The 15,490-nt window shown below is 46.0% G+C and overlaps 1 protein-coding gene across 4 annotated transcripts in view; it reads left to right on the plus strand.

Moving 5' to 3' along the window:
* Positions 1-15,490, plus strand: part of TIAM1 (TIAM Rac1 associated GEF 1) — a 464,008-nt gene that overhangs the window by 298,816 nt on the left and 149,702 nt on the right. For 3 of the 4 annotated variants that reach the window (XM_069549445.1, XM_069549437.1, XM_069549452.1), the window contains one exon: positions 5,431-6,404. In XM_069549445.1, coding sequence (XP_069405546.1) covers positions 5,442-6,404 — 963 coding nt within the window. In that variant the 5' untranslated portion in view covers positions 5,431-5,441. The remainder of the gene's footprint in view (positions 1-5,430; positions 6,405-15,490) is intronic. The other variant, XM_069549461.1, reaches the window with a different exon arrangement.

A 15,490-nucleotide genomic window follows, 5' to 3' on the forward strand; every position in this document is an offset into this window, starting at 1 on the left:
GGCCATGAGTCTCTGCCTAGGTGGTTGAAGGTTGGGGAGAACAGTGGAGCAGGGCAGGCCAAACCCATCAACTCAGCTCACAGAATCAGGGTGATCCCAAACCCAGTGGCCTGGGCTGAGGGACCTACACCAGTCTGCAGGTGGAGACCAGCACACAGACTGGAAACGGGTGCATTTTCTAGGCACTCTCATGTAGGAGAGCGGGCATTTTTGAGGCCAGTGTATCTTTTCTCTAGTTCACATTATGCTAACACCCTCATCGCTTTTCTCTTGCAGTTGTGTGAGTCTGTGTCTTTACATTCTAGGTTAAATTTTGTCATTCATTCATTCTGTATTTCCCCACTGAGCACCTAGTGCCTTTCAGGCAGTGTTTTAGGCACCAAGAATATAGCAATACACTGGACAAACTTTCTGCCTCCCTGATGCTTAATTAGGTTCTAGTGGGGAAAGATATAGAATAAAAAAAAATAAGTAAATGAAAAACATTTTTTGAGACAGTGATGACAAATGTTAAGGAGCCGGGGAGCGGGGGGAAGCAAAGAAGACGGGTGGTAAGTGTTGAGCTCTGAGGGGTCATTTTGGATAGAGATGCTAGCAAAGATCTCTTTAAGAAGGTGACATTTGAGTAAGATCTGGAAAGAGCGAGCCAGGTGTAGATGCCTGAAGGTTGGAGAGTTGGAGGCCAAGGAAAGAGCATGAACAAAGGCTGTGGGGAAGCCAGGAAGCTGTATCTTAGAGGACTGGAAAGAAAGTTTAAGATTTGAGGTTTAAATTGGGACGGTTGTTCCTGTATTAGTCTTGCCCACCACCTCCTGCTTAATAATATGCCTCCCACTAACTACCCTCTGCAAGTACAAGCTGTTTGAGGCCACTCACATTTTCCATAAGGAAGTCAATAGGGAGTTGAATGAGTTTAAAAATGGGAACATTTTCTAGCTTGCCATCATGGAACCTGTATTCTGAGGCTCTGCTTTTTAAGTTGTTACAAATTGAGTTTATTACAGTCTTGAATTTGTTACGATATTTCTTCTGTTTTATGTTTTGGTTTTCTGGCTTCAGAGGCCTGTGGGATCCTAGCTCCATGACCAAGGATCAAAACCCCACTCCCTGTGTTGGAAGGCAAAGTCTTAACCACGGGACCACCAGGGGAAGTCCCTGCTTGTCCATTTCCAGCCCAGTTTTTGCATTTCAGCCTGTCCTCTCCCTGCTTAATCTTTCCCCTCTTTTCTAGTGACTGTGTGGTGATTCTGTTGGCCAAGTACTGATCACTACCTCGTACTTTTGTTTCTAAAGTGCATGAGCATTTTTTGACTCCTTATGCATAGAACACTTCTAGTCTCTATGAGTGTGAGTGTCCATCGCTCAGACGTGTCTGACTCTTTGCAACCCCACAGATTATAGCCCAGCCAGGCTCTTCTGTCCATGAAATTTTCCCAGGGAATAATAATTGGAGTGGGTTGTCATTTCCTTCTCCAGGGGATCTTCCCAACCCAGTGATCCAATCCAGGTCTTCTTTTACCTTCTGAACTACCAGGCAGGCAGATTCTTTTACCTTCTGAACTACCAGGGAAGCCCTCTCGATAGAGGCTTCAAAAAAGAAGTGTAAGCTACTTTCTGCCCAAAGTTGCTTCCAGACTCAGAGAAAGAAAGACTGTGTAAATGTAAAGTATAAACCGGGCTGTTTTGGTTTGTTATAAGTAAATGATAAGGGTTAGGTAGGAGAGAGCGGGGGAGCGTGAAGATGGTGAAAGTAGCTGGCATCTGCCATTTGTGTGTGGAGAGGATTAGGGATTTCACGTCACTAGTGTTCTGGGGGTTGCCTGTGGGATGGGGTTGTCCCTGAAAGGGGAGACTGTGTCTGTTGTATGCAGTGAGCAATTTTCATTTTTCATGCTTGTGTTGTTTCAGGGCCCCCCACTGACCCCCCCACATGGGCCTTCATGAGTCTCACTGACCTTTGGGGGAAAGCTCTTAAAGGAAGGGGTGTTTCGGCAGTCCCTAGGAACATTTTTCTCCTAACTTGAGTTGCTTCAAACTTCCTGCTGACTCGACTTAGATCATCCCTTGAGAATCGCTCTTGGTAGGATTTAAGAGATTTGGCATTCATCTCTAAATTCTAGTTCTGAAGATAAAAATGGCTTCTTTCCTACCTTGGCTGGCTGAAAAGAATCTTGCTACTAAAAATGCTATTAATATAACAGACCCATCAGAGCGATGCAGGGAACGCTGTAATTCTTGAAGGTTGGGGCCATTTGCTTTAGGAAACTGCTCCTGAGGCTTTTAACTTGATTAGTTTTCTGTTGGCAGAAACAAGCCTAACCAGAAATTTGTTGTTGAGAATATGTCTGTCAATTTCTATTTGCAAACTTTTGTATACAGCAGAAGGGGGGCTCCATCCGAGCATATTGAGGGGGTCCATTCGAGCATATTTGGGGTGACAGCTTTGCCTTTGTACACTGTGGTTTCTGTCACCTCCATTCTTTCCCTCTTTTGAGTTTAAATCTATGTGATTCTTAAAATGGGACTGTGGCTAATACTTTTTCTAAACTTTTAATTACTCCTTGGCAAAACATATAGATCCATAGACACATTCAGGTATCTTTCTTTTTTTTTTCCCAGCTATGTTGGGTCTTCTTTAGACTGTGTTCAGGCTTTCTCTAGTTGCGCTGAGTGGGGGGTGCGCTTCTCTTCTTCCGGACTCAAGGCACACATGCTTCGGTAGTTGTGGTATGCAGGCTTCGTTGCCCCGCTGCATGTAGAATCTTAGTTCCTGGATCAGGGCTGGAACCCGTGTCCCCTGCATTGGCAGGCAGATTCTTAACCACTGGACTACCAGCAAAGTCCCCATCTATGTATCTTCAAGTGAAAGTCACTCAGTCGTGTCTGACTCTTTGCAACTCCATGGGTTGTAGCCCGCCAGGCTCCTCTGTCCATGGGATTTCCCAGGCAAGAATACCGGAGTAGGTAGCCTTTCCCTTCTCCAGGGGATCTTCCCAACCTGGAATTGAACCAGGGTCTCCTGCATTGCAAGCGGATTCCTTACCAACTGAGTTATCAGGAAAGCTGTACCTTTAAAAAATCAAGAACCCTGAAACACTGGTCATGGCATTTAGCCTTACTTTAGATGCTTGTTAAAATATTTCACTTGTAAAAATGTAGCACATGATATTCTTAGGAATATAGATCACATAAGTGGTCACACATGGACCATGAATCTTTCCATTTTCCCTGTACTGAGTTGAGTCTCTATTTTTTTTTTTTTTTGCTTCTTAAAGGTACCAGCCAGAGAGGTGTGAACTTATTGCTTTGAAGTATATTTGCTACTAGTAAAAGGACGATTCTCTTTCTTGGAAACTTTGCTCTCAGAATCATATGATGTGTGACCTGGTAGGGAATATTCCAGTATGGGAATAGCTTCACATCTGGTGTCTGTATGAGTTACCTCTGAACTCATCGGAACATTCAATGGAGGTTTTTCCCTTCTTGTTGCCACAAATTTCATTTCAGTAAAGATGTGCTTGTAGGAGTTAAAGCAGCCTTTAAGACCGAAGAGTAGGATTGTAGAGTGGTCCTGGAGCATTGGGAAGGAATATATTATATTGCAGGGGGTTTCAAACTGTAATGGGTCCAGTAAATTTGTTCCTGTTTCCCTCTGTACCTTTTGCTTTTTTGTTTATTGTATCCCTTCCCTGGCTTGGAGTATCAGTTTCATGAGAGTGGAGAATGTGTATCTTTTTTTTTCTGCTGTATTTCTGGTTTCTGGAACATGGTAGCTATGCAGTATTTATTTTCTTTCTTTCTTTTCTTCTTTTAAACAGTTTTCAAGATTGTCCAGCCAGTCAAGGCAGAAGCTTGCATGAGCATCGGGGCTCCATCCCCACCTCTTTGTTAAAAAAAAATTATTTATTTATTTGGGTACATCAGGTATTCAGTTTTGGCATTCTGAATCTTTTAGTTACTGGCATATGGGATCTTAGTTGCCACCTGTGGGATCTAGTTCCCTGTGAAAGTGAAAGCGTTAGTTGTTCAGTCCTGTCTGACCCTTTGTGACCCATCCATGAACTGTAGTAGCCCTCCAGGCTCCTCTATCCATGGGGATTCTCCAAGCAAGAATGCTGCAGTAGGTTACCATTCCCTCTTCCCAGGGATCTTCCCCACCTAGGGATCCAACCAGTGTCTCCTGCATTGCCAGGTAGATTCTCTACCATCTGAGCCACCGAGTTCCCTGACCTGGGATCAGACCCGGGCCCCCTGCATTGGAAGCATGGAATCTTAGCCACTGGACCACCAGGGAAGTCCCAGTATATATATTTTCCGAATGAATGACCGTGTAGATGATTGTACACATCAACTCGGGGATGCGCTCAGCTATTCTATTTTTCTTCTCTCCTTTCTGACCATATTCATGTGTGTATCCTAAGTGTATACAGTTGAAATGGTCTAGAGAAACCTCACTGCAGAGCAAGGAGAATAAGGCTAAACAGAGTCATACTTGTCGAGCTTTGAGGATATTTTAATTTCTCACTGTGGGTAACAGCCCTCAGACCAAGGAGAGAGACCGGAAAAATGTTAAGGAAAGGACTTGAATTAACCTGGGTAGCTCCAAAAGGCTGAATCACATTTAGTGATTTCATCATGTGAATTTCTGTGTGCAGGGCACTCTGTACCAGATTAATGTTCTTGGGTTGGATTTGCTCCCAGAAATGAACCCATTAGTTTGCTGCTGGGCAGAGAGTGGGGTTTCTGTTTTGTTTTGGGCATCTCCCTCTCCCCCTCCCACTTTGCCTCCCCTTCCCTGTTAAGGTTTTCAGAAAGCTGTGGCATCGAAGGTAAAAAGCCCCTTTTCTTTTTGACTTTATCAGGAAGAGTTGATTGGACGTCACCTTTTGAGCTTTGTGGTTTTTGATTGATTTTGAAGTGTAGATGAAGTCAGGATGAAACGGAAACCTATGGAGAGGAAGCGCCTTTATCCACGGCACCTCGGAATTTCACCTGGTTTTTTGAAATATGTCATTTCAAACAGAACGTTACTCATTTGGAGCAGACACCTTGGTTTGTACTTTTTAGAGTTTTTAGTTGGTGGAGAGGCGTAGAGCTTTAAATAGACAACTCTAGAGGTTAGGGAGAAGAAAGCAGATGTTGCCAGCTTTAGGGAAGCAAGTCTGTGCCATGCCTGGAGCGCTGCTCCCCTCCCCGGGCAGAGACCCCTGTCATCCCCCATGACCTTATTTATGTTCTTATCTCCCATCTCCGCAGGAGTAGTCTCAGAAGGTGATGTTAGTTCTCACCTGCTGCCGCGTTGAGTCCAAGCGCCTGCCAGGTGCATATAGGCGCCGGCTGTTACCTGCCAAGTTGTCTGCCCTCCGTAGGTACCGTACCCATGGGTGACTCAGTGATCCTCTCCTTTTTTTTTTTTTTTCCTTGCTACAGACCATAAAACCATGGGAAACGCAGAAAGTCAAAATGTCGTGCATGAGTTCTATGGAGACAAGCACGCCGTCCTGGGGCGCAAGCACACGTCGCGATCCCTGCGCCTGTCACATAAGGCGCGGCGGACCAGGCACGCCTCCTCCGGCAAGGTGATCCACAGGAACTCCGAAGTGAGTACCCGGTCCAGCAGCACCCCCAGCATCCCCCAGTCCCTGGCCGAAAATGGCCTGGAGCCCTTCTCCCAGGAAGGCACCCTGGAGGACTTCGGGAGCCCCATTTGGGTGGACCGAGTGGATATGGGCTTGAGACCCGTGTCTTACACTGATTCCTCCGTCGCTCCCAGCGTGGACAGCAGCATCGTCCTCACAGCAGCCTCCGTGCAGAGCATGCCAGACTCGGAAGACAGCCGGCTTTACAGGGATGACGCGACGTACTTGGCGGAGGGCGGCAGGCGGCAGCGCCCCTATGCCTCCAATGGGCCCGCGTTCATGGAGACGGCGAGCTTTAAGAAGAAACGCTCCAAATCCGCAGACATCTGGCGGGAGGACAGCCTGGAATTCTCACTGTCTGATCTGAGCCAAGAACACTTAACAAGCAACGAAGAGATCTTGGGTTCCGCTGAGGAGAAAGACTGCGAGGAGGCTCCGGCGATGGAAACCCGGGCGAGTCCGCGGCAGCTCAGTGCCTGTCAACGGGCCAATTCCCTGGGGGACTTGTACGCTCAGAAGAACTCTGGGGTGACGGCAAACGGGGGGCCCAGGAGCAAACTTGCAGGCTACTGTCGGAATTTGGTGTCTGACATCCCCGATCTCGCGAACCATAAGATGCCACCAGCTGCAGCTGAAGAGGCTCTCCCCTACAGTAATTATAACACACTCCCCTGTAGGAAATCTCATTGTCTCTCTGAAGGTGCCACCAACCCACAGATTAGCCATAGCAGCAGCATGCAAGGCAGAAGAGCAAAAACCACTCAGGTAAAGTGCCTGGAATCTGTTTTGGTTTTTTGGAAACTGGTGCATGACCCGAAATGCATGATTGGGCTCTTAGAAGGTTCCCATCTTGCAGCTGCGTGTTAACCACAGCTTTTCCCTGGTGGGTGCTGGCCTCTCTGAAGATTCGTCTGTCTGCTGCTTCACCCCTCTTGCAGTTCTGTTGCTGAAGGGGTGGGAATTCAGGAAGAAGCCTCTGTGTATGTGTGTGTGTGTGTGTGTGTGTGGGTGAGGTGACAGGAATGGGAATGAAGCTGATAAGTTCGTATCGGGAAACTGCCTCTCCAGTTCAGCTCTGAGCAGCATCTCACTGGCTCTGCGCTTCCTTCCTAACGTGGCTTTCTCTCCCTGGACAGATGGGAATGGTGGGCTGTGGACTCTTGGAGCTTATTTCTTCCGCGCCGCAGGTGGGAAGAGGTTAGTCGGCAGGCGGCTCCTTGGAGGAAGCCTTTTTTGATTCGGGGCCGGCTCTGGTCATTTGTCAGCTTCTGTCTGAGGTTGGCAGGCTAACTGCCTTCCCGGGAGCTATTTCAATTTCCTGTTCCTTTGCGATGCTGGCCAGCCCTCTCTCTCTGGACGGAGGTGTTGCAAGGAATAACATGGGTGGGTTCCAGGTCTGCTCTGCAGCCAACTGGCTTCTGACCTTGGGCAAAACCCTGACTTCCAGGTGCTCTTCGGAACACTGGGGTGAAGATGCTTGACCCACCTGCTTCAAGGTCTGGGGCATGACAGTGTGTGTGTGAAAGTGTTTTCAAAGGTTTAAAATGTGTCTTGCTAATGAAACGAAGACTGCCCTCGCATTCCCTAATCATTACTGATAATTATTGGGTGGGCCAAAAAGTTCATTCGGGGGTCTGGTCACCCCTGTACAAACTTTGTGACCAACCCAGTGTCATGAGGATAATGACATGTCAAGTAATCCTGCCTGCGTCAGTCCTTTTCTGGTCCTTGAGCAGGGTTCCAGGAGTCCTGGCTCATGTTGAGGATGGGTTGGTAGTTTACAGGATGGCGTTTCAGATCAGGAATCCAGGTGGGGCTCCTTTGCCCTGAAAGGTGAATTGGCCCCCAGAGTGAGCAGTGAATACCACTGAGATCAGCTGGAAATCAGCAGGTGTGCTCTGACCTGGCCAGCGGGGTGATGTTGCGCCTCTGGTCTTGCTTCCGTGCTGGTCAGGGTGTATTGTGAGGTTCAGTTGTCTTAGGAAGAAGGGTGTCTAAGTATAATGGGCAGATGGTCATCTTGACCATTTTTCAGTGCATGGTTGAGGGGTATAAAATACATTCACATGGTTCCTATAGCCATCACTGTGCTTCATCTTCAGAACTCTTGTGGAACTGAAACTTCATCCCCCTTAAACAGTGGTTCCCCTTTTACCCTCTCCTCAGCCCCTGGCAACTGCCGTTCTATTTTCTGTCTCAATGAATTTGACTCTAGATACCTCATCTGAAGTGAAGTCTTTTTGTGACAGGCCTATTTCATGGGCTTGCCTGGTGGCTCAGATGGTAAAGCATCTGCTTGCAGTGTGGGAGACCGGGATTCGATCCCTGCGTTGGGAAGATCCCCTGGAGAAGGGCATGGCAGCCCACTCCAGTACTCTTGCCTGGAAAATCCCACAGACTTAGGAGCGTGGTGGGCTACAGTCCATGGGGTTTCGAAGAGTCGGACACGACTGAGCAACTTCACTTTCACTTATTTCACTTAGGTTGATATCCTCAGGATTCACATGTTGTAGCAGGTGTCAGAATTTCCTTCCTTTTTCAGGCTGAATAATATTCCACTAACACTTCACTCTCCCCAAACAGCGGCCCCCACCTCGCCGCCCCCCAGCCATTCATTTGTTGAAGGACAAGTTTGGCTGATGTCCAAGCTCTTTTTACCTGAGTTAGTTTGGGCACAATTTTTTAAGTCTCGAAGCCTTAGTTTCTTAATCTGGCAAATGGGCAAAGTAATAAGATTTTTGAGGAAATGGAAGGTAAAGGCTAGTGCTTGGTACTTTAGAAGCCACTGGTAAGGGACAGTCTGTTACTTGTGATTTTCAGTATCCTGAATGGTGTTCTATGAGTTGAGGACCCCAGGTAGTTTGGTGTTTGTATCAAACTTTGTGTCTTGGAAACAAAATGGTAAAAAAGGCTGATTCAGAGGTGTGAGAAGGTGAGCGTGGATATTGCATTCAGATGCCCTCCTTGAATTTTGACCCATCTCTTTTCTTTTTAAAAAGTATCTTTAATTAATTTATTTACTTTTGAGTGTGCTGGGTCTTTGTTGCTGTGTGCAGGCTTTCTCTAGCTGCAGCGAGGGGAGGCTTCATTAGTTGTGATACCTGGGCTTTAGTAGCTCAAAGGCATGTGGGGTCTTCCTGGCGGACTAGGGATCGAACCCGTGTCCCCTGCATTGGCAGGCAGATTCTTCAGCTCTGGACTACCCGCGGGGGAGTCCTGACCTGTCTCTTTTCTGAAGCATGATTGTAATGATAGAAATAACCCTGCTGTGGTCCCTCTGCCTGCCCTGGGCAGGACTCTGCTTGCACTGGCAACTTGATGGGTCAGGACACAGGTGAGATGGAGGTCCTGTTAAAGGATCCCCTGAAAGGCACCACAGGCTTTGTCCTTTAGACATCATCAGATTGGCACTGCAGGCCTGATTTGCAGAGATGGGCTTGGCAGCCTCACCAGCCTCCATTGATCGCGACTCTTTTAAAAGAAACCTCGCCTCTGTCACTTTTACCTGGAACAATGCTAAGTTAGAATCCATTCTGTATAAGATTTGAGGGGGGTGCTGGGTGACATTCTGGCTGTCTGTCTCCAACCCTGGGGGACAGTTGGACTCCTGCTTCCCCCACCCCTCACTGATGGCACTGTGAGCCTTTGAGCCTTGGCCGCCCCCAGGAGAGGGGCACTGCTGGTATCCCGGGGAGTCCTCACGTGTACTTGTTGCATGCCACTTCCACTCTGGCTTGTTGCCTTCTGAAATTGTTAATATATGGAAGTGAGATCATCTCAGAGTGCTGTCTCATAAAGCACTCCAGTAGCTTAACGTAGCACAGAGTACAGGGGACTGGGAATCTTGAGAAGCACATTTGCTTCTGGCTCAGTCCTTATTGGCCAATGACCTTAGGTGAGTCATTTCATCACTGGCTCCTTGTCTGTCCAGGGTGAGTGACACCAGCCTCCGATGGGGCCAGGAGGAGAACCAAGTGGGATTCCATACAGAGAAGCCTTCTGCAGAGTCTATAAAATGAACGGAAGTCTTATTTTGGTCTCAACATTACGTGTTGAGTGAGGATCTTTAATGACTTGAAACAAACCCCAGAATTATGCACAACACTATCCACCCACCCACGCTTCCTCATCTTAAGTTTGGCGTGTTCATCCAACGCGATTTTTTGAGAACCCACTATGTTCCAAACAGTGTATTTTAAGAGACAGTGGGTGTGGAGGCTTCTTTGAAAGTAATTCTTTTTTCGTTTTCTTTTGTTGGTGAAAGTTTCTGACCCAGGGGCCCTCTCCCGTGAGTTTGGATCATAGATATTAACAGTCTCCTTGTTTGCCCTGGTGACGTAGTCGAATCTGTAATAGTCTTGTCAGCAGTTTTTCTCCTCAGAAAAGAGTTCCTGGCAGGCATTTGGCCCAAGGGCCTGGCCTCTGAGCCTGGGGGACAATGTTTTATCTGAACAAACATGAAGAACATATTTTTATTTGCAAATGATCAAAACAGAGTTTGGAGCCATTCTTCCTATTTTTGTATTTGAGTAGTAGTTGGACATGTTACTGAGCTATGGATCTGAAGGCAGTGGGGTTCACATTGCGGTTTTAAAAAGTGGCACATTTCATGGGTTTGCTACCCAGTAAGTGCTGAGGAATTCTACCTGTTGAATTCAGTACATGTGAATATGTGTGTGTGCCGTGTGCGTAAGACAGTATCTTGAGAGTCAGACTGCTGCTCGTTTGTTGAGGGGATTTACCCAGACTATGTAAAACAGTTTATTTGTATTGACTGCTGTGACATCCCAATAGATTGCCTCTTGATTTAATGAATACCTCTTTGGTTTCTTGGCCTAAACTATACTCTCTATGGTTAAAGGATAGAGGAGGGGCAGCCTGCTGTTCTGCAAAGAAGAGATTCTGAAGTCTGGCAGGTCTGAGCTTGCAAGTTGGAACCCTGTTCCTTGTTGGCTGTGTAACCCAGAAGGATCTCAGTGCCTCTTGAATAAGGCTAATGTGAGGGTTAGATACATGGAATGTAGAACTCCTGGCAAAATGTCTTGCATTTAATCAGTTCAGTTCAGTTGCTCAGGCATGTCTCTTTGCGACCCCATAGACTGCGGCACGCCAAGGTTCCCTGTCCATCACCAACTCCTGGAGCCTCAAACTGATGTCCATCAAGTAGGTGATACCATCCAACCATCTTATCCTTTGTCATCCCCTTCTCCTCCTGCCTTCAATCTTTCCCAGCATCAGGATCTTCTCCGATGAGTCTGTTCTTCGTATCAGGTGGCCAAAGTATTGGCGTTTCAGCTTCAGCATCAGTCCTTCCAATGAATATTCAGGACTGATTTCCTTTAGAATTGACTGGTTGGATCTCCTTGCAGTCCAAGGGATTCTCAAGAGTCTTCTCCGACACCACAGTTCAAAAGCATCAATTCTTCGGCACTCAGCTTTCTTTATAGTCCAACTCTCACATCCATGTATGACTGGAAAAACCATAGCTTTGACTAGACAGACCTTTGTCAGCAAAGTAATGTCTCTGCTTTTTAATATGCTGTCTAGGTTGGTCATAGCTTTTCTAACAAGATGCAAGCATCTTTTAATTTCATGGTTGCAGTCACCATCTGCAGTGATTTTGGAGCCCGCCAAAATAAAGTCTGTCACTGTTTCCATTGTTTCCCCATCTATTTGCCATGAAGTGATGGGACCAGATGCCATGACTTTATTAGTTTTCTGAGTGTTGAGTTTTAAGCCAACTTTTTCACTCTCCTCTTCCACTTTCATCAAGAGACTCTTCAGTTCTTCTTTGCTTTCTGCTATAAGGGTGGTGTCATCTGTGTATCTGAGATTATTGATATTTCTCCTGGCATTCTTGATTCCAGCTTGTGCTTCATCCAGTCTGACATCCAATGGAGTTTGGATATGGGGGATAGATTTTGTGTCTAATTAGGCTGTATTTAACCATCCTTGTCCAGAGAAGGCAATGGCAACCCACTCCAGTACTATTACCTGGATAATCCCATGGACGGCAGAGCTTGGTGGGCTGCAGTCCATGGGGTTGCAAAGAGTTGGAGACCGCTGAGTGACTTCACTTTCACTTTTTACTTTCATGCATTGAAGAAGGAAATGGCAACCTACTCCAGTGTTCTTGCCTGGAGAATCCCAGGGACGGCGGAGCCTGGTGGGCTGCCATCTGTGGGGTCGCGCAGAGTTGGACACGACTGAAATGACTTAGCAGCAGCAGCAGTAGCCGTCCTTGTATGGTGATGGCTTCCAGGAATTCTCTCCCATTACTCTTCCAATTTGCCCAGAATTTGTGACATGGATGTGCAGGAGCAGAAGTCACATCTCAGTGTGAATTTGCCCCATGGTGTCCAGAGTAGACAGTAGACACCACACTGTCTCCCCATGTTTTAGCTCCTGTGCCTTCAGAGTTTAACATACAAACCCTCAGTTCTGGTACAGAAGCCCAAAGGGGTGGTGGGCTGAAAAGAAAAAAAAGTAACTCTCTACTACCATGGCCCAAAAGAGTGGTTCCTGAGAGAGATCACCAAAGATGACTTCATTTTAATATTTTTTTAATTGAAGTATAGTTGATTTACAGTTAATTTCTGCTGCTGCTGCTACTGCTGCTAAGTCGCTTCAGTCATGTCCGACTCTGTGCGACCCCACAGATGGCAGCCCGCCAGGCTCCCCCGTCCCTGGGATTCTCCAGGCAAGAACACTGGAGTGGGTTGCCATTTCCTTCTCCAGTGCATGAAAGTGAAAAGTGAAAGAGAAGTCGCTCAGTCGTGTACAACTCTTCGAGACCCCATGGACTACAGCCCACCAGGCTGCTCCGTCCATGGGATCTTCCAGGCAAGAGGACTGGAGTGGGGTGCCATTGTGTGCAGCAAAGTAATTCAGTTATATATATACACACACATACACACACATATTAGTTATATATTATGTGTGTGTATATATTTATATACACATTCTTTTTAAAATTCTTTTCATTATGGTTTATCATAGGATGTTGAATATAGTTCCCTATGCTGCACAGTAGGACCTTTTGTTTATCCATCATATATATAACAGTCTACACTGCTAACTCCTAATTCCCACTCCAGGCCTTACCCCCCACCCCTGCCCCCTGCCCCCCATGCCAGCAGCTACAACTCTGTTCTCTGTGTCCATGAGTCTATTTCTGTTTTGTAGTTAAGTTCATTTATGCCATATTTTGGATTCCTCGTATATCATACAGCATTTGTCTTTTTCCTTCTTACTTCACGTAGTTGGATAATCTCTAGGTCTGTCCATGTTGCTGCAAGTAGCGTTATTTCGTTCTTTTTCACGGCTGAGCAGTATTTCGTTGTGCATACACGACGTTTTCTATGTGCATTCTTCTGTCAGTGGATATTTAGCTTGTTTTCCGTGTCTTGGCTATTGTGAATAGTGCTGCTCTGAACATAGAGGTGCGTGTACCTTTTCAAATCATAGTTGTATCCGGATACATGCCCAGGAGAGGGGCTGCTGGGTCATATGGTAGCTTTATTTTTAGTGTTTTGAGGCACCTCCATACTATTTTCCATGAACTTACATTCCCACCAATAGTGTAGGAGGGTTCTCTTTTCTCCACACCCTCTCTAGCATTTTTTATTTGTAGACATTTTAATGATGGCCGTTCTGACTGGTGTGAGGTCATACCTCATCGTAGTTTTGATTTGCATTTCTCTAGTAATTAGTGGCCAGAGAAGGCAATGGGACCCCACTCCAGTGTTCTTGCCTGGAAAATCCCAGTGATGGGGGAGCTTGGTGGGCTGCCGTCCATGGGGTCGCACAGAGTCAGACACAACTAAAGCGACTTAGCAGCAGCAGCAGCAATAATTAGTGGTGTTGAGCATCTTTTCACATACCTGTATGTGTATGTCTGTATGCCCATCTGTATGTCTCTTTTTGGAGAAATGACAAAGATGGCTTTCGAAGGCTCTATCCCTGATAAAACTTTCTTGCTTGGAGAAACAGGTAATAGGATTGGTGATTTCAGCCAGATAGAGGGTGCAGCATGGTCAGAAAGAGATCTTGAGTTCCCATAATAAACTGTGTTGATGCTTAAAATTTTGATTTTGTCTTATACTTAGCTTAAATGGTTCAAAGATAATATGTTCCCTTAGCTGAGAATTGGCATCAGCCTCCAATAGATTCCTAACCTTTGGTCACAGATTCCTTTGAGAATCAGATGAAAAAAATGGATTTTTTTGGGTCAAACACAGGAACCACCCCGCTGTGTATCATTTCAGGGAATCCATGGGTCCTCCAGCATCTATCAAGAAGCTTCTGATTAAGAACCTCAGGTTAATTCTTCATGAAACAAAATATTTTTATATACAGTCCACTTAAAACAACCTCTTCCTTCACTTCTCCTTTTTGATGCTTCTTTTTTCTTTTATCTTTCTTTTTCTGGCACGTAAGTTAAGCAATGAGATATTTATTTTGAAAAACAGCCCATCCATTTTCAACATGAATATCCATCTCCTTTGCCAAGATCTTCTTTTGAGGAGTGGGAGTAGGTAGCCAAGAGATGGCTTATATCAGCAGTTCTCAGACTCCTTTGTACTCTTAAAAAGTATTATAGACTCCAAGGAGTTTCTATTCATGTTTATATCTATAAATATTTATCACATTAGGAATTGAACCAGAAATGTAAAAAATACTTGTTAATTCATCTTAAAATAGCAGCAATAAAGCATTACATGTTCACATAAATAACTTTAATTGTTAAATTTTGTCTTCTAAAATTAAGAGAAAGATCGAGAAGAAGGGCGTTGTTTCTTTGCTTTAAATTCATTTTGGTGGCGCTGGGTCTTTGCCACTGTGCACAGGCTCTCTGTCGCAAGCAGGGGCTACTGTGTTGGGTGCGTGGGCTTTTCACTGCAGTGGCCTTTCTTGTTGCAGTTCCTGGGCTCGGCAGTTGTGGTGCCTGAGCTCAGTTGCTCCATGGCACATGGAATCTTTCCAGACCAGGAATCAAACCCATGTCCCCTGCACTGGCTGGCAGATTCTTATCCACTGTACCACCAGGGAAGTCCCTTTTTGTATTTTTGCAACTGTCTACAATTTCTAACCTATCAGAAGAGACTGGAGTCCTGCAGCTGCTCTGCCTTCACGCTTTTGTGATATGCTCTTTTGTTGGACTATTTGGGGAAAGTCTTGCTTCGAATAGGTAGTTGGAAAAGGGAGGGCTTTAGGAGCCCCCTGAAATTATTTAAGGAACCCCGATCCCCACTCAGAGAGCAGCTCATTTATGCTAATATAGCTTGGGGAGGTCCAAACCTCTGAAAACCACATTCTCTATTTAGTCCGTGAGGAGAGGTGAGTAGGTGTCCCTCAACATAAATCGTGTCCTGCAATGCTCTGTAATTAATTACTGGTTTCTCAGTGTAACTGGGAAGGATAAAGTGCTGTGATGGGAGCCTGGAGTCTCCCAACCAGCCTGCCTTGCAGCCCTGGGAGCGTCTCCACGGAGCCCGGGGCAGGGAACACCCACAAGCTTTTCACTCTGTGGTTGGGGCCCCATTTGCTTTGAACCTCCCGTTGACAGAATATCTAGTGTGGGCCATAAAATAGCCCAATATGTCTTTCTCACTTTCTCTCCTTTTAAAAAGATGAAAGAAAAAGCCATGTAAATGAGCTCTGGTTGTCTCCATAAAAGACATCATAAACCCGGATCTTTGCTGGAAGGTGGCGAAGTCAGGCTTTCCAGTTGTGACTTCAGCTGGAGTTGATCGTGAGCTGAGCCTGCAAATAACTAGATCTTTAAATCAAACTCAAGTGTATTCCATGAGAAATGATTTTCTTGTTGTGAGAGGAGGGTGGAAAATGAA

This window comes from Ovis canadensis, chromosome 1, assembly GCF_042477335.2.
Source record: "Ovis canadensis isolate MfBH-ARS-UI-01 breed Bighorn chromosome 1, ARS-UI_OviCan_v2, whole genome shotgun sequence".
Classification (NCBI taxonomy): domain Eukaryota; kingdom Metazoa; phylum Chordata; class Mammalia; order Artiodactyla; family Bovidae; genus Ovis; species Ovis canadensis.